The sequence below is a fragment of the Alosa alosa genome, chromosome 19 (assembly GCF_017589495.1).
Source record: "Alosa alosa isolate M-15738 ecotype Scorff River chromosome 19, AALO_Geno_1.1, whole genome shotgun sequence".
Lineage (NCBI taxonomy): Eukaryota > Metazoa > Chordata > Actinopteri > Clupeiformes > Clupeidae > Alosa > Alosa alosa.
In genome coordinates this window covers 15,059,740-15,085,525 of record NC_063207.1, presented here as the reverse complement: position 1 = coordinate 15,085,525, position 25,786 = coordinate 15,059,740, and the positions used below count along the sequence as shown (strand labels likewise).

Sequence of the window (25,786 nt, the reverse complement as noted above, 5' to 3'; positions counted from 1 at the left end):
TTGCCGAGGTCATTTGGGGCCTACCAGCTCTCTCCCAATGATTCCGGCCTAAAACATGACTCCGCCACATCCTTGCTGACGTCTCATTCACCAACCATCCATTACTCCATCCATCTGGACCATCAAGGGTTGCACGGCACTCATCCGTAAACAAAACTGTTTGAAAATTAGTCTTCATGAATTTCTGAGCCCACTGCAACCGTTTCTGCTTGTGAGCATTGTTTAGGGGTGGCCGAATAGGTTTATGCACACTTGCAAACTTCTTGAGGATCCTACACCTTGAGGTTCGCGGGACTCCAGAGGCACCAGCGGCTTCAAATACCTGTTTGCTGCTTTGCAGTGGCATTTGAGACACAATACCATCCATGAGTTTAATTGAAAAAAAAAAAAAAATAAATGTTTATGACACATAAATCCAAGTTGCACAATAATTTGGAACACGGTGCACCTCAAAGCAAGTCAATGGAAGGATGCCATTCTACACATAGCCCATTTAAGACCAGCAACACAACAAGCATTCATGAAAAAGTAAATCTCTTTAATGAATGAGTGAGCTGTCCTAAAAAGAGGAGTGCAGGAGTGAGAGGAGAAGAAGAGAGAGTGGTGGAAAGGGTGATGGGCTGAAACCCCCCCATCTTACACAAATAAGTCTGCCCTGTCTGCACACCCAGCACTGGCCCCCTGGGGGCGGCCACATTGTGTTCAGCAATTGAGAATTTATAGAAGTGATTTAGCAGAGGCCTATGAGCTGGATGTGCAGAGTGCTGCCGCAAACTGACCGTGTTAGAAAAATCTCTCTCTCTCTTTCTGTGTGTGTGTGTGTGTGTGGGGGTGTTGGAAAGGAACTTGCACATATCCATTGGAGTTACCCTTCAAATTTACTTGTAAATCTATGGGATTAACCACTTTTTTCTATGGGATTAACCACTTTTTTCTGACCAATCCTACAACAGACACACACACACACACACACACACTATAGAGCAGCTCTCCCTGTTTTTACACAATGCTAACCATCACCATCACCAAAAACAAACTCACTAAAATCACACATATTGCCTCCAAGATAATCAGTCTCCCCGCACCCAGCCTATCAGACATGAATGACAGCCATCGCACGCACAATAGCAGCTGACACAGATCACCCGCTGAATCAATTTGTCTCACTACTCATCCAGCCGCAAATACAGAGCACTGAACTGGACTAAAGCCACCATCAAAAAAAGCTTCTCCCCACTGCCATCACAGTACTGCCTTGTAGACTTATGTTATTCACTCTGATGTGTCTATGTGGGTGTCGCGTTTTTGGTGTTATGGTCAGTTATGGGCAGAATAGTAGCAGTGTGTTTTAAAAAATTGAATAAAGTTTAAAATCCTTAGAATAGCTATTAATTCCATAAGATCAATGCATTGGGAACACTGCACATTGAATTTCAAATCAAAACATGACCAAAATTGATCAAGTTTGTGTTATACCTTTACAGAAAGTGAAGAAAAAGAAATAGGCTGTTCAAAATAATTTTGCATTTTTCTTTACAAACTCAAACATTTACTGTATAAACTGAAAAATGTCTCAAGATTTTGCTTTACTTTGAATCACTGCACTAATAGTTGCATTACCATTATTTCTGAGAATTGCTTCACATCTGTGTTGCATGGAGTCGACCAATTATTGGCACCTGTGAACAGGTATTCCAGCCTAGGACGATTGAATTACATTCCACAATTCCTCTGCATTTCTGGGTTTTGCCTCAGAAACAGCCTTTTTGATGTCACCCCACAAGTTTTCTGTAGGATTGATGTCTGGGGATCGGGCTGGCCACTCCATAACATCAATATTGTTAGTCTGGAACCAAGACTTTGCTCGCTTACTGGTGTGTTTTTCTTGTTGTCTTGTTGAAACACCCATTTTAAAAGCATTTCCTCTTCAGCATAAGACAACATGACCTCTTCAAATATTTTGATGTATTGAAACTGATCCATAATCTCTGGTGTGCGATAAATAGGTCCAACACCACAGTATGAGAAACATCCCCATAACATGAATTGTGCATCACCATGCTTTACTGTCTTCACAGTGTACTGTGGCTTGAATTCAGTGCATGGGGGCCGCAGACAGTTTGTGACCCACATGCACCGAATTCAATATGCTATTTCAAATGCTATATGTTATGTGTGGATGAGATATATGTCAATGTGTGGATGGGATATATGTGGTACATCTTATATGTGTTTATATGTGGTGTTGTAACCTGACTCTCGCCAGATGAATTTCGTTCCGCTTAGCTCCGCCTAGCTTCACTCACATCCATCTGGGACCTCTTCCATTGAGAGTGATTTCTGCACCCGATTTCATGGTACAGCCAATCAGGACGCAGGGCGGGAGTTTCATAGATGTGACATTGCGTAGAAGCGACTGTGAGACTGTTATCAGCGTCACGGGTTGGCTTCGATGTGAGTGGTTGAAGTAGCACGTCAATAGATGACGGACAAGTGGCTTATTCAATCATATGCAAGCATTTTTTGATTAGGCCCAGCCTTCTGAAACACCATTCCAATGGATCGGTTCCAAATGGATGAGTGGAGCTAGGCGGAACGAAATTCATCTGGCGAGAGTCAGGTTAGTGGTGTTGTGCTATGGAACATGAATGGAAAATGTATGGAAATGATTATCCCTATGGGACCATAAAGATTCTATCTATTGTCTATAGTCTGGTATTCAGTAGCAGGTCTTACGTCAGTAGTCTCCAGCTCTAATTATCCAATCAGTGGTAGGCTATTTCTGTTAGAATAACAAAATGTTGTTAGATACCCCTCTTGATCATTTTCTCCACCATCATCAGACTCCTCTGTCCATTCATCCCCTTATCTCTGATCCCTCACTTCTTTCCATTCATCCCCTTCTCTCTGATCCCTCCTTTCTTTCCATTCTTTCCTCTTCTTTCTCCTCACCCTCTCTGGCTTTCTCCTCTGCTCATAATGGTGATTGCCAGCGACATCCTGGAGTATCATTACCATCAACCAGTATGAGCAAACACACATACCGTACTCTCTCTCTGTCTCTCTTTCGCTCTCTCTCTCTTTTGCTCGCTCTCTCTTTCTCTCTCTTTCTCTCACACACACAGTTCCTGCCAGCTCTCTGCTGCCTGTCAATGGCCAGTCAGTTCCTGCCTCCTCATCTCACTAATTAGATACATCACTGCTAGCTCACAAACACACTCACACACACACACACACACAAACAAACACACACACACATACACACACACATTGTGGCTCATGATAAAATGATCTCAGTGTTGTACACTAGCCTGGGTGAACCCAGACGAATCTGTGATCACATTTGAATTTGCTCTGCAAATCCATCTGGCAATTTTTCAATTCAAAGTGATTTCCAAAATCACTGAAACTCCAGGAATCAATCGCCACCACTTATCCGGCATGAGGCGGGCTTTATACGATGACAAACAGGGGAGTATGGTTAGGAATGCTGTTGAACAGAACCAATGGCTGCGCTGAATGGTGTCAGTATTAAATGACACAGACTGCATTACCTTCACTCACAGCAAAGATGTTCTCTTCCAAAAGGTTTTCAGGAGTTCAGTGAATCAATAAAACATTTTCTTTTGAGAACCAATCTGATGATAGCCAGTTGTTCACAGGACCCAAATCAGTCCCCAACCCACCCCCAAATTCATATGGACTTGTTTGGTTTTACATTTCCATGTTTGCTAGTCAGTATAGATGCATTCACTTATAGCAGGTTACTTATCTATAACTAGCCTGACTGAGTGTGGAACTGGAGCATTGGGACATGATTGTGGGGCATGTTTCAACCGATACAGGGGGGGAAATGCCTCTGCACAAAATTGGATAGACCTAACCAATCAGAGCAACAAGACAGCCCTGAATCGTGTAGGGACAAAACAGCCAAAACATCCTTCTTCTCGACAAATGGCTTAATCGCTGTTTTCTGTTTGTTTTTTAAAGTTATTGCGCTGTCAATATCTTGTACAACAGACACTATAGCAATATCTAAATGTCTAGCTTCTCTAGCGACCAGCTTTTTGGCTGTAAACGGAATCAACCGAAGCACACTCAGGTCATGTGAATAGGCAAGATGCTCATCTGTCCATCATTAAGCCTGCCCGCACGATTTGATTGGTCGGCTGATCTTCATATGGCTGAAACTTGTCAATGAGTAGCAAGGCCAGACCGAATTTCCCGACCTCAAATTTTGTGGGTGGGATGAAATTCAGGCTGGCTTCCAGGCTAATCATAGGGCCAAGTAGGTGAATCATTGAAAGTAATCATCCAGTTCTTGAAAGCATTGCCAGCCCCCAGTAGAATTGTAGTAGAATTGCCAGTAGAATTTCTTATAAAATGAGAGCCCTTAAATGGGAGTGAAATAACCAGATAGATTTGTGTTGTTTGTCAAAAGCTCAAGGTACATTTACTGGACTGATAAATATTATCAATCAATTGCTGATATGATTTATTCCAGTGGGCTGTACATAATAGCGAGTGAATGATACTAATCCAGTGGGTTTTCAGTGTGAAACGGCCAGATACTGTGAGGATAAGGAGGCATGAAAGCAGACACCACTGAAGAGCTGTGCTCTGTGTCCTCGGGTGGAGGCGCTGCCATGGCTTTGTGCTCCCGATGGGTATCACTCGCTCCACACAGCAGCCCCATCCAGCTCAATAAGTTTAGAGTACCATATGAATCATCCAAGCCTAACAGACCCTATTCTTGCTCAAGCAGCATCTTCTACATAAACATAATGCATTCACTCCCACTCTTAACTCACTGTGTGCGCTCTCTTTCTCTCTCCCATCCCACTCCCTCTGTGTGTCTGTGTGTGTGTGTGTGTGTGTGTGTGTGTGTGTGTGTTTGTGTGAGTCTCATCTTCATATGACTAACAAGTCTATAATTTGCCACAACAGCATCCTCTAGTCCACCGTCATAGCACCCTAGCACTTAAAACGTTCGGCGGTCAAGTGTTTGTTTACGGAAAGCACGACTCAAATTCTTTTGGGAGCTTGTCGCACCTCAGCACATATCTGTGCAGGGTTCTGGAACGCGGCTATGTGTGTGTGTGTGTGTGTGTGTGTGTGTGTGTGTGTGTGTGTGTGTGTGTTTGTGTGAGTCTCATCTTCATATGACTAACAAGTCTATAATTTGCCACAACAGCATCCTCTAGTCCATCGTCACAGCACCCTAGCACTTAAAACGTTCGGCGGTCAAGTGTTTGTTTACGGAAAGCACGACTCAAATTCTTTTGGGAGCTTGTCGCACCTCAGCACAGATCTGTGCAGGGTTCTGGAACGCGGCTATGTGTGTGTGTGTGTGTGTGTGTGTATGTATGCGTGGACTTCCTCTCGGTTCTCTGGCATCAGCCTGCCATGTGTTTGGGCGTTGGACAGGCATCGGGGGGTGAGTCTGTAGGCGGAGTAGGCTCGACTGGCTGCCGTCCCAACGCGCAGAGCAGATCATGCCAGTCTGTTTCAGTTCACAGAGAAAAATCATGCAATCAGGCCAACAACAGGAAGCCCACTCAGGAATACACCCCTAGACATGAAAACACAAACTGTCCCTCCCTACCATACCACAAACTCTCAAAAATTCTCTACATTTTGTTTGATTAATCAGTCATGCTCATATGTTCATAAGCTCTCTTGTAGGACCTTATATACAAATCCAAGATATAGTATCTGTTGCCTATTTGCTCTCTTTCTCCCTTTTTGTAGGGCCTAGGCCCACTTGCTGTATGTAACAAGTAGGCTGCTCTTCTCCATTTCCCTCTGTGTGAATGGGTCTATCTCTCTCTAATATCTCTCTCAAATATAATTCCATATGAACTCTCCTATTTACATTTCCCCTTCTGTAATTAATATAATGGTGCTCTGAGGCTTTGTAGTGTAACATCTGGGCTACGCTGATAACCTAGTAACCATCCAGATGGACATGACCTGCTGATATAGTGGCCTAAATAAGGCTGCAGATAACCTGCGCTGTTACTTGCGTAATTATGTTGTGGGTAACCATACACCTGGGGAGTTTCATATAGTTTCTCTAGAGACAAATGAGGTCACAGAGTTCCTATTCATGTTTTGAAGTGAACAAACAGCCTGAGAGCAAGCAGTATGACAGGAAGTGCATGGGGAGCACATGTGTATAATAAGTGCGATGTTTGTTGTTGCCATGGATTTGACTTCTGAGTTTAGATAGCTGTTGGGAAATACACATAAGTTAGTTAGTGTGTGTGGTGGTGTGTGTGTGTGTGTGTGTGTGTGTGTGTGTGTGTGTGTGTGTGTGAGTGTGAGTGTGTGTGTGCGTGTGCGTGTGCGTGTGCGTGTGCGTGCGTTGGGGTGGGTGGGGTGTGTGTGTGTGTGTGTGTGTGTGTGTGTGTGTGTGTGTGTGTGTGTGTGTGTGTGTGTGTGTGTGTGTGTGTGTGTGTATGTATGAGTATGAGTGTACGCGTGTGAGCGTGTGTGTGTGTGTGTGTGTGTGTGTGTGTGTGTGTGTGTGTGCGTGTGTGTGGCGTGTGTGTGTGCGTGCGTGTGTGTGTGTGTGCGTGTGTGTGTGTGTGCGTGTGTGTCTGCGTGTGTGTCAGCCAGACTATCCTTGGGCCATGACCCCTGTACGTTGGGGCAGGGTGACAGGTGAGCTCTGGATCAGCATCTGTCCTCAGAGCGCAGACCAACGTCTGTCGTCACGCAGATTAGTGGCTGGTGTGAAAGCTCGAACGGGATCTGTCCTCACGGACCACCTCGGCGACAGCAGTGACATGATACCATTTCCAACACAGAGGCGTCCAGCTATGGTTACCGAGACCACATAGTTCTCCCCTCATGCCTGGGCTGCTCTGAACCTGAGTCGCTGTCTTTCAAATCGATTCTGCCATAACCTAAACAAAGCACTTTAATCTACATTACACATCTGAATTGACCTTATAATAACAACCAGTATTTGGACATTTGTGTTTATTTTGCTGTTCCATTTCATGTAATAATTTATTTAGGCTACACAGATTATAATGGATATATTTTGATAAGTGAACCCAAATTTGATCAGCTAAAGTGTATCAAATTGATATTAAAACAAGGGGAACATAACTGATCCTTGCTGTAATCACCATTCTGAACAAACAGAATTGGTTGTATAACATTAACATTTGCACAGAGGTGGCACGAATAGAAGGCTTTGATATGCTCTCATGATGATGATCTACTGTTTTCAGTCTCATTTTTCACATTTCATTTCATCTCCATTACCACCTTTCCCCCCTCTCCAGTTTTTAAGCCTCTTGGTCAGCATGCCGTAGTCCAATAGCCAACTCTCTCTCTCTCTCTCTCTCTCTCTCTCTCTCTCTCTCTCTCTCTCTCTCCCTCTCCCTCCCTCCCTCCCTCCCTCCCAGGAGAGTATATGGTCACTCCTTTCAATGTAATTGAATTGTGACACCATCACTGCAGAAAGTCCATGTCTTTATTTTCAGGCCACACACTGTTTTCCTCCCCCTACTGCTTAATAGATCATGTTTCGTCCTTGAATACATGCAAACAGCTTCCCAGCAAAGAGCAGCACAGCACAGCACACGCACTCCTATAAGACAGTGAGCTACGCATTTCTCTCTCTTTCTAACTCCCTCTCTCTTTCTTTCTTTCTTTCTTTCTTTCTTTCTTTCTTTCTTTCTTTCCCTCCCTCTTCCCTTCTTCTCAGAGAAACAGTTGCCAAACTGTCGGACAGGGAGATGATGCACTCTCACACACATTTTCACCCAAGGAGGACAGGGAGGACATTTGGACAGATAGGCAGACGGCCGTAGTAGTGCCCACACACTCTCTGTTGAGACACATGGGGCGGAAGCTTCAGGGTTTGCCCAGCAACTGGAGCACAGACTCTATAGTTGGCATTTAGAATGACATGAGAGGCCAAGCATCTCACTGAATGCAGTGTGGCTGGGCAGAAAAAAATATTCCTCATTTGAGTATAATTTAAAAATTGTAAGTAAGAGAGAGATATGGCCTATCTTATAATGTCCATTATGCTCTTTGGTGGTCACTTAGACCGACATGTTGTAAGGTCATCACCGCATGTTATGCTCAGTTTTAAATGCATTCATCCAAGTCATTTCCAAGTTAAGTCTCATGGATGATATTGCAGCCATATTAGGGTTGATTTTCAAGCATATCATTCAGGCGTTGCCGAGTCAAACCCCCCACAAAGGTTGCTAAGGGTTTAGGATTTCTCAAGAGCTGCGAAAACTGAGCTCACAAGATGAAGTCATCTTAAATGATCTCTTTGTCAACTTTTCTGAAAAAAAAATAGATTAGAAAACAACTGAGATGTATTTGGGAACCCCTGTTCCTGCATGGGACAGACGTAGCCTACATAACACCATCCTGTAACAACCCAGAGAAGTGAATCAGTTACAACTCAGTTGACTCAATGTGCCATAAACGTCTTAAACTTTAGAAACATCCACTTAACTAACAATACATGACTTTTTGTAAGCATGGTGTTTCTGTATGATGTGATTGTTTTGAAGAGCATAGCATCTGCCATTTAAAATGTGTTTGTGTTTGTTCACATTACGATGGCAAATGCTTGTTTGAAGGCAACTACAGATGAAGACACTCAACTCAGCAACTAAGCCAGTAGGCCTTTTTCATGTCAACATGAACTCAGTCTGACTCAGTAGAGAGGACAAGGTTACTGATCCAGGCCCAGGCACACACACACACACACACACACACACACACACACACACACACACACACACACAGAGACAGACAAATACAGACAAATACACTCCTACCTTGCTCAAATACTCTGTGTAGTTTGTGGTACAGGATGAAGGTCTTCCGGATAACTGGCCCAAGAGCCGTCTGAAGTCTGATTGGTGGAGCCCGGGATGCTCTCATGAATACTTAATTTGTACAACATAAATAATCCATGGCCAGCTCCCCTCTTGATGTTATCCATTTCCCTGTTTCTCCCTCCAGCCTCACACCCGTTGCCTTCCTCTTTATCTGACTCCATACATTAACACAGAGATTACTGTGTCAGTACAAGGCTCTTGACTACACTCACTCTAGCTTAGGTATGATGCATGAATTCTGTGTTTTTTTCTCCTCTGGCTGCTGATGGAGGGAGAAAGGAAGGAGAAGAGTGTAATTGTTTTTAAAAGGCCAGTGTCACTAGAGTTCCATTTCCTCTGCTCTGTGTGGATCAGTTAACCATAGGGCATGCTCAGATACTCTAGTACAGCACACACACACACACACACACACACACACACACACACACACACACACACACACACACACAAACATGCCACTTCTATCTTTTTCTACCCTCCCCCACCATTTACACAGACACACTCAAATGCACACACTCACACATGCATGCCCATTCAGACACTTATACTCTCCCATACACTCTCAACACGCACACGCACTCTCTCACATACACACACACCAAATTAAGCATTCACTAGTGCGTAAAGCCTCCTCCTCCAGCACTGTCAGTTTTCAAATGGCAGATTGTTATGTTGGCAGTATAGGTGTGTGTGTGTGTGTGTGTGTGTGTTTGTATTCACTGTATATTCAAGGAGGAATATTTGTCAAAGTAACACACTGTTATTGTGTATGTATGTGTGAGAAGACCTCATCAGAAAGGCACCCAAGATAGCAATAGTTGGACACTATTCTCTCTTCCCCAGCCTGTCCTGTTAAACACAGCACAGTCTCGGACAGTCTCTGCCCACAGAAGACCCATCCCCCTCTACATGAGCAGCCCCTGTGCCTCTCTGCCGACAGCGTGAAGAGGACACTTGCTGCTATCAACACCCGTAAGGCAACAGGTCCAGACAACATCCCAGGTCGGCGCGGCTGAAGGACTGGGGGGAGCTTAAGGATGTCTTCACAGACATCTTTAACACTTCCCTGAAGCAAGCCATCGTCCCATCATGTTTCAAAGCTGCCACCATCATACCTGTGCGAAGAAAAACTGCTCCATCCTGCTTCAATGACTACCGCCCTGTGGCACTGACACCCATCATCATGAAGTGCTTTGAGCGGCTTGTCATGTCACATATCAAAGCCATTCTCCCCAACCCTGGACCCCTTCCAGTTTGCATACCGAGCCAAGCGGTCCCACAGAGGATGCAATCTGCTCTGCCCTCCACCCAGCCCTCACCCACCTGAAAAAAAAGAGACTCATATGTGAGATTGCTGTTTATAGACTTCAGTTCTGCATTCAACACCATAATACCACAACAACTCATCTGCAAACTTGACAAACTGGGACTCAGTACCTACCTCTGCAACTGGCTACTGGACTTCCTCTGTCAGAGGCCCCAAGTAGTACGTGTTGGCAACAATACCTCAAGCAGCATCACACTGAGCACAGGGGCCCCAAGGCTGCGTGCTCAGTCCGCTGCTCTTCACCCTGCTGACGATGACTGCACTGCAACCTACAGCAACAATCACATAGTGAAATTTGCTGACGACACAACTCTGGTGGGTCTCATCACCAAGGGAGCGGCAGACTCAATACAGGTTGGAGGTCGCGACCATCTGACCCGCGTGGTGCAGGGACAACAACCTCCTGCTGAACGTCAGCAAGACCAAAGAGATTGTTGTTGACTTCGGAGAGGTCACACCCAACACCTGCCACTGACCATCGGACGGTGCTGTGGTGGAGAAGGCGAGCAGCACCAAATTCCTGGGGGTGCACATCAGTGAAGACCTCTCCTGGACCACCAACACTGCATCACTGGCGAAGAGAGCTCAGCCGCCTGTACTTCCTCGCGTGAAACTCAGGCGAGCAAGTGCTCCACCAGCCATCATGACCACATTCTACCGAGGCACCTTTGAGAGCATCCTCTCCAGCTGTATGGCTGTGGGGTGGAAGCTGCACTGAATACAACAGGAAAGCCCTGCAGCGCATAGTGAACACAGCTGGAAGGATTATTGGTGCTTCACTCCCCTCCCTGAAGGACATTTACACCACCCACCTCACCCGCCAAGGCGACCAAAATTGTGAGTGATGCAAGTCACCCCGCTCACAATCTGTTTGATCTACTGCCCTCTGGGAAGAGGTACAGAAGCCTGCGCTCCCAAGACTACCAGACTCACCAACAGCTTCATACACCAAGCTGTAAGGATGCTGAACTCTCTCCCTCCTCCCTCCACCCTCAGCTACATAACATCCTGGACATTGAACCCACAATGGCCGCCTGCACTACTCCATCTTGCACACTTGAACACTTGCACACTTGTACACTTTACAACTTGGTGTTGTTGTCCTGAAAACACAACACTTCTGCTGCTCTTACATAACTTGCACCACTATGCCACTTTCTTTATTACTTAGGTCAAACTGAACTACCCAAGCCTTTTATTGGCCTGACTTTGCACTAGTATTTTATTGACTGTCTATGCACAATTTCAACCAAATTTTGCTGCTCTTATTTTTTCATTATTATATGTGCCCTCTTATTTACTTATTTACTTACTTTTTTGTTTACTTGAATGTTATGTTTGTCTGTGGACTTAAATTGGTAAAATATGTCTTGTCTTCACCGTGGGATAGTGAGAAACGTAATTTCGATGTCTTTGTATGTCTGGAACATGTGAAGAAATTGACAATAAAGCTGACTTTGACTTTGACTTTGACATGTTGTCTGGACAGCCATGAGAGTAATGGAACGTCCTTTCCCTCTTTTGTCCTCTCCTCCCTTCTCTCTTTCCCTCCATCTCTCCCCTCCTCCATTCATCCCTCTCAGCGGTAGAGCTGGGTTGTCATAGCTGCATGTGTCACAAGAATTGTGTGAAGTGCATGTATGTAACGGTATGCCTTTTGTGCTGCGCCAGAACATTATATCACGAGAATGGAGGGCTTTCCCCTCCTCTGCTAACACTATATGTGTTTCTGCCCTTTTCCCCTCAGATGGTGTTGCGTTTTAATTCTGTGTTAACATTCACATTGTGATTTCAGCAGCCTTGCAATGATAGGTGACATAATTCCCTAGCTATTTCTCTTAAAATGTATGAAAGAATAAAAAAAACAACAGCTATGTTGACTGACATATTAGGTAAGTGGAGGAAATCACTGGAAAAGTCTGCAAGTGCCTGTGTGTGCAGTGTATGTGTGTGAGATAGAGGACCAGAGCGTGTAGGCACACACACACACACACAATTCGAGAAGCCAGGAGGCATAGGCTCTCCAAGCGATGCTACACTGAGCCACTGCCTCCCCCAATCCTCCTCCCATCCCCCCCTTCAGCGAGCCTATCACCACGCTCCATTCCCCACCACTGAACACACACACACATACACACAACCAACCTACTGAACACAGTAAACCAACAACCACCCCTCTTCACCTGACGGTTACCGAGAGAAAACATCTATGTGAGAAACCATCCTTACCCATCTCTTATCTAGACGAAATTTGTGTTTTGTGCTATTTTGTCTATCCTTATGCTATTCTTTTTGTGTGCAGTTGTCCTATATCAGTCATTATGTGGTGTTACGCAATTTCCCAGACTAGCCTGGGATCATTTTGATGATGCTGGAAGAACCCCATTGTTGCTGCTGATCATCTACCTAATTAGGGCAGTGTTTTAAGATTCATAATGATAGATAATATAGAAAATTGTATGCTTATTGGATATAGAACGTTTAGTAAAAGTGAAAGAACATGAAAAAGGAGGACATGAGAGATGGAGAAGAGAGGGATGAAGAGGCATGGTGGATGGAGAGATAGAGAAGAGAGGGATGAAGAGGCATGGTGGATGTGGTTTTCACAGCAGCAGTGCTGGCAGACGCTGCTGTAAGCACCGCTACCTTGCCTCAACTCCCACGAGTCTTCTTCAAATCCCCCTCATCCACCGCTCCTGCTCCATGGCGTTGCCCTGGCAACCAACCCAACCTCCAAAGACATTCTTTAAGAGGAGCGAACTAAAGAAGCCCTGCATGTCCTCATGTATTTATACAGTATACACAGAAGGTGAGGGGGCCCACGCAGCACTGTGCACAGAGTGCAGGGTTAATCATTTCTGTCTAATGAGATACTGTCAATAAAGCTGCCAGAGCTCATATCCATGGATTTCAACGATCAAATGTCTCTACGATGTCAATATTCATACGATCTTTTAGCTTTACATTTTCAAATTGAGATTGATCAGCAAGTGCATGGTTAGTGTCTTGGGTCAGCTTTTTCAAAGCCAAGAAGGCAATCTTTACTATGAAACATGCATAGACCATCAAACTTGCATGAGGCATGTGGACAAGCGGCCCATTTTTGTTCCCCAATGATTTCCTGATATATCTGTATTAGAAGGGCAGAGGTCAGTAGTAAGGCACATCATGCACGGAGCAGTAATAGGCTTTGGCTAAAAGAAAAAGGATGATTCCCTCAAAGTATTCTGTGGCTGCCCTATACATACAGTTGAAGAACAGTGAAGACACAACCATTATGCTTGTTGAAGTTCATGTTTTTTTATTGGAAAAAACAATTAAAAGACTAGCATGTACAACTTGGAATGAACATAACCTGAACTCAAAAAGATGAGAAGACAGAGATAGAAACCTCTGCAGAGACTTGCAGATCTGAGATCTGAGGAAAAAAAAAAAAAAAAAAATGCAAGAACAAACAAACAAAAAAAAGATGCTCGTGGTACAACAGTGTCTCCCCTATAGCCCAAAGAAACTTAAGGATGTTCCCCACTCAGAGGCGTGAGGTTTCCCAAACCTGAAGACTTAAGTCCCCCTCCATACTCCCAACCCTTCACTCCCCTCCAGTACAGCTCGATGCACATGAAAAACAAAACTCCAAATATTTCCTAACATGCCAAACATGTCATTTTTGTTTTTAAAACTTCTATATAGATTTTTTTTTGCCTTTTTTTGATAAATGTTCCATTTTCTTAAAAATATCTCTTAAGTTTCTTTTTTTTGAATTATTTAAGCAAACTGCACAGGTCCCATTCATACATTACAACATCCCTCCCCACCCCACACGCTCACTGCAATTTCATCATATCTTGGTGCGTTCACACACTATCGGACAAAATAAAAATATGGAGTTTCTTGCTTGGGAGTTGCATGAACGCCAATCAAAGTTGGACAAAACGCAAACTTAAAATGCTTTGTATGGTAGTTGTTTGGGATTCTTTATGCTACACAAGTTCTGAGTTAGGAGGATATGACCCTTTGTGATTCGTAATCTGAGGAAGGTTTCAATTCTGCAACAGTCAACAACAGGAAAAAAGGAAAACAGTCCACCTGTGATGACAATGAGCTCATGTGTAGATCTTATTGCCTTCGTTAAAAAAAAAAAAAAAACAAAAAAAGAAAATTATTAAAAGTCTGAAAAAAAAAAAAAAAAAAGTTTTTTTGGAACCTTAATATCTGCTTGTCATCTATGTTCTGTTTCACTCTCCAATCAAGAAGCACAAGAATATGACGCAGTTAATGGGTTTGACTTTGGAGCTTGTCTACTTCCCAATGTCCGACCAGCACGTGAACACACCGCCTCTGCCCAAACCCAAGACTTTTCAGTCTACCAGACCACACCCCCACCCAGAACCACACCCCACCTCCACAAACAACCAATCAAAACACCAGCAAGAAATGGACAATGCCAACGGACTGTCCAGACTACGGCTCCAGTCTCAAGCTGCATGCACCAACAACAGAAAGAATGAGGGGAAAGAAAGAAAGAAAGAAAGAAAAATGAGATCGTAGAGGAGAGAGGACACAACGGCCAACCCAAACACTGCCATGAGTAGCATATGGAACCAGTTCAGCAGTGGAAGCTGTGCGCTCTCGTCAGGCTCCTGTAGCTTGTGGGTTATTGGTATAGATTAAGATTATTCTGTAGTCTTTACGGATGATCTAAGCTTGATCGTCTGGAACAGGACCACTAGTCAGTACATGCAGATCGTTTTTGTAGTTTGATTTTTTTTTTTCGTCTTTTCAACATAAATGTTTTGTCTTTTTTGCTTTTTAAGGACAATTTTTCCATTTTTAACATTCAGTTATATTTTCTATACAGAAACAGTATGAATAGATGAATATTTTTGCAAGAGGTAAGTAAAACATTTGACTGATTTTTTTTTCTCTTTTTTTTCTAAGGAGGTCAGGAGAGGACAGGGGCACTTCACTTTGCCGTCATCATTTGTACAAATTCTGTGGAGGAACGAGAGAGACAAAAAAAACACCATTAGACCAAAGATGACCAATTACTCATCACATCACAACACTCCAAGACAAGCCAAAAAAAAAAGAGATGATCCGTTACGATCAATAGCAGCAACTGCTCCGCTTACAAAGTCAAAAGCAAGACTAGACTAAATGTCTGTATTTGAGAAACCAACATTTATGGGCAACTGTGAGAACAGTGCCATTCCAGAAACAGATACTGTCCTGTCAAACTGAAAGACAGCAAGGAGTGTACATGTCCAGGATGATGGACGATTCCAGTCCTAAAGTCGTATTAGTCAAATGGATCAATGGCTTATTGGGTATATATTATTACTTATTGGGCCAATATTGGGTCACATTTCTGGACCTTTCAAGCTGTAGGCTACTCACTCCACTCACAGATGGTCAAAATTGTATGGACACACACAGAATGTGTGTATTTGTGTGTGCGTATGACAAATACACTGAGGTGCTTTCAGATGTTATCAATAACCCCAAGTACTGAATTTTTGTCCTTCATATAAAGCCTGAAACAGCAGTGACCAACAGCCTAGACTTAAAGTCCTGACCAAGACATCCTAAAGTATTACAAAAGACAAAGTTGGGAATCTTCACCTTCGTAGTTGACCTGTCCGTCTCCGTCAATGTCTGCTTCTCTGATCATCTCGTCCACCTCCTCATCTGTCAGCTTCTCGCCCAAGTTGGTCATGACGTGACGCAGCTCCGCTGCACTGATGTAGCCATTCCCATCCTGAGACAGATCAGGATGTGTATGAGAGAGAAGCTACAGCATGTGTGTGTAGGGGTGTGTGTGTGTGTGTAGGTATGTGTTATTCAAATGATCCTTCACTACATTTGAATGTCTTGGATAGATCTACTCTGCAAAAGACGCTGAACGTTTTAACAAGATGATGGCCCAACCATTGAAGATCTACAGTGATGAGGGACTGCACATTCCCCTTCATAGATTAATCACTTGTGGCCTTATCACCAATGAGATAAATAGCCATCTGCTCCTATTTACTTAATCAGAGCAATTTAAAGGCAGCCTGACTCATAATCCTATATGCACTAATGTTCCAAATCTCAGAGATAGACCTATAATCACATTCTAACATGCTTAACACCATTCAATCACATGAACATGCATCAGGAGACAGTAGGAAGGCCATTATCTTGGCTATTCAAGTCCATGATCTCTCACCACATAACTATGCCTGCCCCCCCCACCCCCCCAAACCCACACCAAAGTCTCACCTTGTCAAACACTCTGAAGGCCTCACGGATCTCCTCCTCGCTGTCTGTGTCCTTCATTTTCCTGGCCATCATGGTGAGGAACTCTGGGAAGTCAATGGTGCCATTTCCTGGAGAGAGAGAGAGAGAGAGAGAGAGAGAGAGAGAGAGAGAGAGAGAGAGAGAGAGAGAGAGAGAGAGAGAGAGAGAGAGAGAGAGAGAGAGAGAGAGAGAGAGAGAGAGAGAGAGAGAGAGAGAGAGAGAGAGAAACATTCACATCACATACACTGTGACCCTGGGGATGGAACAGAGACTGCTCTGCTATTCTGTCCTATGGTTCCATACAGGATGCTGAAAGTGCATTATGTGGCCAAAGGCCCTAAGGTGGATTGCACATAAAGGCTTTGGACACAACATCCGAAAAGGAGAGGGGGATGGGGATATTTTAGCAACACAACAGCAGCATCTATATTGCTGTTATACAAAATGGAGGATGGATTGAATAGTCTTGCTTGTGAGAGGTGATTAACAAAACAGCAAGGTGTTACAATGTTTTGCCTGGTACATTCCATATGAATTATGAATTAGGCATTTGTCTTGCTAAATAAAACAAGGAAATGTATACTTGTTGTTCAACCACTTGACCGATATCCAAATTTCCTCATATCTAACCCGGTCTTCAACAGCTCGGGTGGTAGACCCCTGCTCCACCTCTCTGACTGCTAGGGTGGTGGACTGCTAGCCTCATTAACTACAGAATGATGCATCCTTAGTTTCCACCAAAGATCTTTGAGCGGCGCGCTCTATAATCTTTGGTTTCCACACACTTATAAGTTATTGTTGAAACCCACCAATAACATATAACAATGACTAAACTCTTCTGAGATGCAGCACAGAGCAGCAGAAACCCTCGGTGCCTGTGTGCAGATCTGTGAGTCACATAAGCTGTTCTTATTAGCATATGAGCGCATGAGAATGGGATGATCATCTACACCCAGCTGGCCCCTGGGCTTGGTGCTCCCCTGTGTGCACTGAACATTCCCCGCCTCATGGGACGCGAGCTGGGACTGCGGACTACTCCCAGAGTGCAGTGTGTGTGTGTGTGTTGACAGTTATGCAATGGTCCATTTGACAGGGATGTGTATATGAGTGAGTGTGTGTGTGTGATTGTGAGGGTCACATTATTCCCCAAGGCCATTAAGGTGATTGGCCAACTATGTGTCCCTTGTGTGTGTGTGTGTGTGTGTGTGTGAGTGTGTGTATCAAACTGCTGCTCTTTGCTGTGTGAACAGTGTTAATAATGTGTGGGTACTTGGGTCGGAGCGAGGCACAGAGGCATGCTTTGACCCCGGGGGCATTTAGACCGAGTGTGCAGCAGGGCTGCACTGGGAGGAAATAGGATTACGTAAGGGATTCATAGGCCCATTATTACCTGCAGTTATTCAACCGGCTTTGCTGCAGTCTGACCCACATAGAGCTGGAAAGATGAGCAAAGTGTGATGGAGACACACCACACACACACACAGCGAGGATCTTCTTGTAGCCATGATTAAGCTCAATTATCTTTACTCAGTTGTCCAATTTGACTGCTTAAAGCCCTGCACGGAAGAATACCTTCTCCATTTCCTCCAGTAGACTACTTCTTCCAATAACCACCCCCATCAGCAATGTCAGCTTTATGCCACTAAACATCCTGGTCATTGGGGCAGGGTCACTGGGTTGGGGTAGTCTCGCCCTGAAGCTCACTACTGCCTCGACCTCGTCCACTCACCGTCTGCGTCCACCTCGTTGATCATGTCCTGCAGCTCGGCCTCGGTAGGGTTCTGGCCCAGTGAGCGCATCACCGTGCCCAACTCTTTGGTCGTGATGGTGCCGTCGCCGTCCTTGTCGAACAAGGAGAAAGCCTCCTTAAACTCTGTGTGCACAGGGAGAGAGAGAAAGAGAGATGGAGGGTTTAGTAAATGGAGAGAGAAAGATTGGGGGTAGAGGGCAGTGTGAAAAGATAGGGAGAGTCGGCAAGATAAAGGGAGGACCCACATGAGTAAGAAAAAAAAAAAAAGCATGAAGGGGGGATCAACAATTCATTTACACTTAAAAAAAAAAGCATGGAAAAGTACTGCAAGATAAACTGCTGGAATCTAATCTTAAGAAAACTGGTACAGAATCTTGCTGCAGGTAACAGGAATGCAGGCCCCTCTCAAAACAACACAGCCCCTCCACCAAAAACTCAGACTCTAAAGTTCTGCAGATGCTTGCGGCTCCGTACTTAGTGTGCAGAGTACTGCAGGATGTGGAGCAGTAAGATTATTGATAAATATTTCAGCGCTCTCGGATCACTGGCTGCATGTCCCAATTTCTTGCACCCCGGCAGGAAACATCAACAGCAGTCTAAATGGATCTCCACACAGGCCCTCTAATGGACTGCCTTAATCACTAGTATTAATCTGAGACAGTGCTCATTAGCCACTGATAAAGGGGCGTGTTAAGCACTGATAGATGGGCTTAATCAGTGATGAGCCCCACACACACAGGCAGCTCAGTCAAGTGAATTATTCACTCGCAGACAGAGAAAAGACAGAGAAAAAAAGTGCAGACAGCCTTTTCTACACATGTACTCACCAGCAATCTGCTCCTCTGTTAGCTGGTCGGCCTGTGAGGGGAGGCAGGGAGGGAGAGGGGGAGAGAGAGGGTGGAGGGAGGGAAAGAGAGACAGAGAGAGGTGGAGAGAAAAATATTAAATCAGGCTTTGCTTCAAAGGGCTCAATACACTTTAGCATATAGGAGGGAAGGAAGCAGATCTTCAACATCTCACATACACACACAGACAATTTTTAGATGATGACATAACTGAGAAATAAACCACTGTGGTTTTCCTTTCAACCACACTATTTCCCTGCCCGATGCCTCCCCCTGATGAGTGACCTTTTCATGGCACACGCCCCCGCCCCTGCGGACACGACAGATGCAAAACTGCTTTAAAAATCCGCTACCAGGTTCTCGCTTTAATCACTGTGCAAATTCCCATCTCCCTGCAATTTAGAGGCCATCTCTTATCTGTCAGGAGGAATTTATATTGCATCAGTGAGGTCAAGCAAGACGTCACACACATAGTTTCCAGGTTTCCCCATGCAAAATGGACATTTGTCTAACCCCTTCACACATAGCAGGCTAGCTACTCAATACTGTTGTATCACTTTACATCCAGGTAGATGCTTCACCCAGTCATAGTTAATCTTCTGTGATGCCCATTAAAAAAAAAACAACTGTCATCAGTTGTACCAAAGAGCGTCATGCAAACAGCATCGAACGTCCCCTCTCTGACAGGTTGTTTCATTCAACCTACCAGAAACTACCATCTACAACAGAACTGATGATAATGTTACAGGACCTAACATTCCCTGTTATCATTGATCTAAATCTCTCTGTGCTCAAAGTTATACTTTCTCCTTTCTAAAGCAGCCAACAGGTCTGAACCTGGATGTTGTCGAATTGAATTGCAGTCAGGTCGGCCACCAGCTTCTTAGCCTTGGGCTCGCTCTGGCATCCCCTTGTGGGCTTGGCTTCTGGCGGCTTGACCGCTCCACGTCCAGCCCCACCCCCAACCCCACAACCTCCACCACCGCCGACAGCACCACTACCACCCGCAACACCACCAGCAACGCCTCCAGTCCCAACTCCCTTCTTGCCCGCCAGGCCGTCCAGTGCCGTGCGCACCATGACCAGCCCCTCGGCCAGACACTCGGCATGCTTGGCCGTTTGGCGGCCCTCGCGGCGCGCCTCCGCCAGCTCGGTGCGGCTGGCCTGCAGGCCGTTCTTCAGGTCCTGCAGCTCCTTGACCACAGCGTCCACGCGCCCATTGCTGGACTCCACCAGCATCTGCAAGAAGGACTTGTAGTTGCGCTCCTGCAGCTCCACCAGCTCCTTGTAGAAGTACTGCTGCTGGTCCAGCAGCTCATACACCATGGACAGAGTCACCAGCGAATCCTCCTCCACGGCGTACATGGCCGCCTTCTTGGGGTGCATTTTCCTCATTTTCAGGGGGCAGGGTTGCACTAAAATCTTTAACGACCACAGCTGGAGATCTTAGTCCTCGGTGTGCTCAAATTCTTGCCCTACTTTTCCCCTCTTTTGTTCCTCTCCTCTCCCTCCTTCTCTTGCGCCTTTCCAGAGTGACCGGTCTGAACCCAGCCTGGGGAGGCAGCAGGTGGCCGAGGACAGAGAAAGAATGAGCGAGTGAGACAAAGAGAGAGGAAGCGAGAGAGAGAGAGCGAGAGAGAGAGAGCGCGAGAGAGTGAGAGAGAAGTGCGAGAGCCCAGCGGCTTGCCAGTTTTTTGACACCCATCTATGCCCAGGTCTGGATTGCTGCAGCTACCTCCTGCTGGTGCATTGAGGGCTGTATTGTATTAGGTGTCTGGCTGTCAGCAGGGGGGTGGGGTAAGGGGGGTGGGTATCGGCTAAGGCCCAACGGATGTCTGTCGAATCAGGTTGGGGCCTTGGTTGTCCCCCGCAATCTAGGCTGTCAGCGGCTCGGCATCGGTTTCACCGTCACGGGAAGATCCGTTTCCGTGACTGGAGCTCAGATTTGTCCAGTACTGACCCCTCCTTGCCACCGTGAAAGCAGGAGGGGATGACACCCTGGTGCTCTGCCAGTGGCAGCACAGATTAGGTTAGGGTGGCCACCGGGTGGACAGGCCAATGGATATAGTTCTGACAGCTCCAAATCAAATGTATGCCTCACCTGCATGGCCTCTGTGTTTCTTCACCCCTTTTCTCTGTGCCTACCTGTCTGTCCACTAGCCTCCGGGTCTCCCTGACTCTAGTGTTACCTGTCCTGCTGGCCATCTCCTTTACATATGGCCTGCTGGCAGTATCTGACCACTCACATTGCAATTCAATTTGACCACATAGCAATTCAATTAATGTAGACTGGCATCAGATACATGGATTTCATTTGGTTAAAGAGGGAAAGCCTCTGTTGATTAGGCTAGTTCAACTCTGGTTCTGGACAGCATTCTCCAACTCCTGTCAGCCCACTCTTGAGTCTAGGATGAGGACAAGACACAGTAAGATCCTTATAAACCGTGCTCAAATATCCATTCTGATTTCCATACCGAGTATGAGATTTTCTTTCAAAATGCAGAAGGGAACTACTACCCATTTTTCTCAGTCTCGAGAGTGGGGCCACGTCTTCCTCTGCACCACAGCTCCAGTATTGGACTCCTGCCAGGTCAGGCGCTCTCCAGCGTGCACACACACTCAACTCACACACACACACACACACACACACACACACACACACACACCCCATCAAGCACACACCACCCACTGCTGCCAGGAATCTGGCCTGGATACAAAAGTGCTGCGCAACATCGCCTGGAATCTGGCCTCAATTTTGGAGATGCTCTGTGGGCATGAGCTAGCAGTTATCACACACACACACACGAACTGCAGGCCCAGTGAGCTGGTGGCTTGTGGGCTGATAATCAGCGTGGTATTGCCACTTTCACACCATGTTTGCAGGGCAGCCCCTGAGGGGTGTTTGCCACAGCACTTGCCAATGTGACGGAGGAGGAGGGGGGGGGACCCACTGAACCGTAATGACCTTCCTACACACTCACTCCCTTGTCTCCCCTGCTAGTATGTGTGGATCATGCATCCCCAAGCCAAATCCACTAGAGACACATGTGAAGATATAACCCCGACTCCATTACCATGACACAATTTAGCACACAAGCCCAGTGAGCATAAATAGGCTACACCTTGCACCAGTAGATGACCTAAGACACACATGAATGACGCAAACTACAACCGCATCCATATTTTTTTTGTGTGATGGAAATATTATTATTGTTTAATAATAATAATAATAATAATAATAATAATAAAGTCACCACTTAGTTGGATTTAGCAAGGTCTCCCATTGTAAGAAATAGGCTGCCTTGCCATTTGGATCAACACTAGTGCAACAATTAACTAATTAGTTGTCGATTATTAAATCAAATTCTCAACTATTCTAGGGATTTGGGAAACACTCATTTTTTACAATTGTATCGATCAATCAACTAGGCCTACTTGATTAATAATTGAAAAATAATTGATGGATTAACGGAGTATGAAAATAATCCAGTTGCAGCCCTAATCAACACTTGTATACAAACACACAAGACGTGCCATTTCTTGCCGTCTGTGTATGCATGATGCAACGTGCATTGTGGTAATTGACCATGAAACGCACATTACTACATCTGAGGAAGAGAAAACACGTTTGGTGTTTTCTTAGGGACCCGCAGATCAACACTTGGAGGATGCGCAGGGGCCAAACTTCTAGACCCTGCTGCATGGAAACGCACATCAGTTAATTTAATGGCAACGCACGCACTCCCATGGCGTGACTCCAGGAGTTGGGTCAGGGACCCCGAGGCTATCGCGGGGACCAGTGGAAAAAACCCTGCATCTCACACAGGCGCATAAACTCAAAAAGTCTAGGCAGAATCCACGACCTGACTGGCCGCGCAACACGCCCTCCAACAGTCTCTGGAAGTCTTTCTTCCAAAACAACCGACAGCGCACGATAGATCTGCCCGCGGTGCATGACCAGGCAGGGAGCAAACCACAAGAGTGTACTGAAAACGTGTTTGTGCCACGGAAACAACGGAGGTTTTGAAACAACTTGGATGCAATTTGTGCGTCATTTGGTTAGTTACACAACGCAATTAGCTCAGCATCCATGAAGATGGCGCGAGTCTTTCTACAATATTAGCAGCATAGATGGGTGTTCGACGCGTCAAACGCTTGGTAAAAGGGATTCAACAACGGCAATTTGCAAATAAATGAAACTGATCAGACCATTAAGTTATCCGACATAATAAACACGAGGTGGATTTATAACATGTGTAGTGGAACAACTGATACGTCGTTTCTCCGACTGTCAACAAGCAGTCAATGCGAATGATGTCGTAACTTATCCATCGAATACATTTAGCGGACAGCCCAAATACTAATAGCCAGCAACACAAGTATTCACGTCGTAATGAAGACTCTTAGCAGTTTCTCGTGTTTTATCCTGTCCATACCGTTACAAATTAAACTAACAGCAGCAGAAGATAACATTGATTGACAATATTAATGATGACCAATTTGCACAAATTATTCACATTATCTAGCGTCATTTAATGTATCCAGCTGTGGTCACTTAACAAGACCACTGATATCGCGTCAAAGGGGATTTGTTAAGCCAATATCTATCTTTATCTGGCATTTCCAGCAAACTATCTAGCTAAAATACATTCAAATACAAAACCTGAGGAACTTCAATGGCCTTTACATTTAAACGGAAGTGGACTAACGTTAACGTTAATGTTACCTAGCTGGACAGCTAGCAGCAGTAGCCAAGTTGTTTGACTTGCAGTCAATTAGGTCCAAGGGACCCGCAAATGTAACGTTAACCACCTATCTAGTTCACATTAGACAATTTACCCTACCAAACCTTAGCTGAAACAAGGTACATGTACATATTTGTACCGTTCTTTTTATTATTACACTAGTTTCATTCATTCACAGATACATGACTCGCCGCTTCCTGAATATCTCAAACATAGATAACTTTGCTAAGATAGCTAGCGATAGCTTGCTAGCAAAGTCGTGCTCTAACTGGTCTCGTTTGGAACATGGGTGTCAAGTGTTACCGCATTGGAGAAGTCTCTTTTTAGCTAAGATTCAATGTAACCCGAACAAATCCAGGGCCAAAAGAAATGCAATCGTTGGCAGTGACAACACCCACCAACACAACATGCGCAACCTTTCGGATGACACCCAAAACGCGAAAAACAAAATAGCCAACGTTAAGTTAGCCGAGGCTCAGAATCTCTCTAGGAAGCACTGAATAACCTAATGCGCGAATTACAATTTGTCACACGAAGCCTTCAAATATGTAGTCTTCATAATCTATTCCTTTGCAACACAAATGATTGAATTGACTGATTATAAATAAGAGTTACATAAATAGGGTACATACCATTTCTGACGGTATTTATGGGTCGGTCTTCACAAGCTACTCTACAAGGGCGATGGGCTCTCGTCTAGATCTCTATCACACAACTGAGGATGTGTGTCACAAGCGGTCTGTGGGCTATATAAGTGCGTGTATTCCTCCGCCGCGCAGTCCCGGTTCACTCACTTCCGTATATCCCCACTGCAGAACGCAGTTCATAACCCTCCCCCTTCTCACTTCAACTAGGCTAATGCAGTGTCCCAGCACTGCGCGAAAAAAAAAAAAAAACATCAGAATGTTTATTTGATCAATTGGTGAAAAACACCTTATCAAAACCATCGACACCAACATTCACATTCACAGTAGGGTTCCTGAAGACAAAATGGCTATGCATAACACTGTTTATAGATTTTAGGATTTTAGGCCCCAGTCTAATAAAGTTTTTATTCTAGACATATTTGATTAGACATATTTGACATCATGGGAGATAACTTTAACGTACCTACATGCCACATGTTGACAATCTGACTTTTATTTCAGTATTTATTTGAAGGTCAATATCAGAATAAAAATACAAACGTCATTATCAGAATAAAAATGACGGAAGGATTATTGGTGCTTCACTCCCCTCCCTGAAGGACATTTACACCACCCACCTCACCCGCAAGGCGACCAAAATTGTGAGTGATGCAAGTCACCCCGCTCACAATCTGTTTGATCTACTGCCCTCTGGGAAGAGGTACAGAAGCCTGCGCTCCCGCACTACCAGACTCACCAACAGCTTCATACACCAAGCTGTAAGGATGCTGAACTCTCTCCCTCCTCTCCCCCCTCCACCCTCAGCTACATAACATCCTGGACATTGGACCCAAAATGGCCGCCTGCACTACTCCACTTGCACACTTGCACACTTGTACACTTTACAACTTGGTGTTGTTGTCCTGAAAACACAACACTTCTGCTGCTCTTACATAACTTGCACCACTATGCCACTTTCTTTCTTACTTAGGTCAAACAGAACTACCCAAGCCTTTTATTGGCCTGACTTTGCACTAGTATTTTATTGACTGTCTATGCACAATTTCAACCAAATTTTGCTGCTCTTATTTTTTCATTATTATATGTGCCCTCTTATTTACTTATTTACTTACTTTTTTGTTTACTTGAATGTTATGTTTGTCTGTGGACCTAAATTGGTAAAATATGTCTAGTCTTCACCGTGGGATAGTGAGAAACGTAATTTCGATCTCTTTGTATGTCTGGAACATGTGAAGAAATTGACAATAAAGCTGACTTTGACTTTGACTTTGAAAATACATGGCAGAACCACATTGGCTGAAGAGT

The 25,786-nt window shown here is 44.9% G+C and overlaps 1 protein-coding gene across 1 annotated transcript; it reads right to left on the bottom strand.

Annotated features, from left to right (window-relative positions):
• Nucleotides 1–13,492: 13,492 nt before the first annotated feature.
• On the bottom strand, nucleotides 13,493–24,579 carry calm1a (calmodulin 1a). The gene is made up of 6 exons (XM_048228218.1): nucleotides 24,467–24,579; nucleotides 19,072–19,102; nucleotides 18,224–18,367; nucleotides 16,477–16,583; nucleotides 15,835–15,970; nucleotides 13,493–15,204 (listed from the first exon to the last, which is right to left on the bottom strand). Exons 1-6 carry the CDS (start codon nucleotides 24,467–24,469, stop codon nucleotides 15,176–15,178), a joined length of 450 nt encoding a protein of 149 aa, XP_048084175.1. The 5' UTR covers nucleotides 24,470–24,579; the 3' UTR covers nucleotides 13,493–15,175.
• Between the last annotated feature and the right edge of the window lie 1,207 nt (nucleotides 24,580–25,786).

Bases quoted from the DNA above. Each gene is read 5' to 3' on its own strand.
- calm1a (XM_048228218.1), bottom strand. The intron at 16,584-18,223 runs GTGAGTGGACGA...CTCTCTCTCCAG, and splicing joins CAACGAGGTGGACGCAGACG to GAAATGGCACCATTGACTTC. The intron at 15,971-16,476 runs GTGAGACTTTGG...GATCTGTCTCAG, and splicing joins CCTTCAGAGTGTTTGACAAG to GATGGGAATGGCTACATCAG.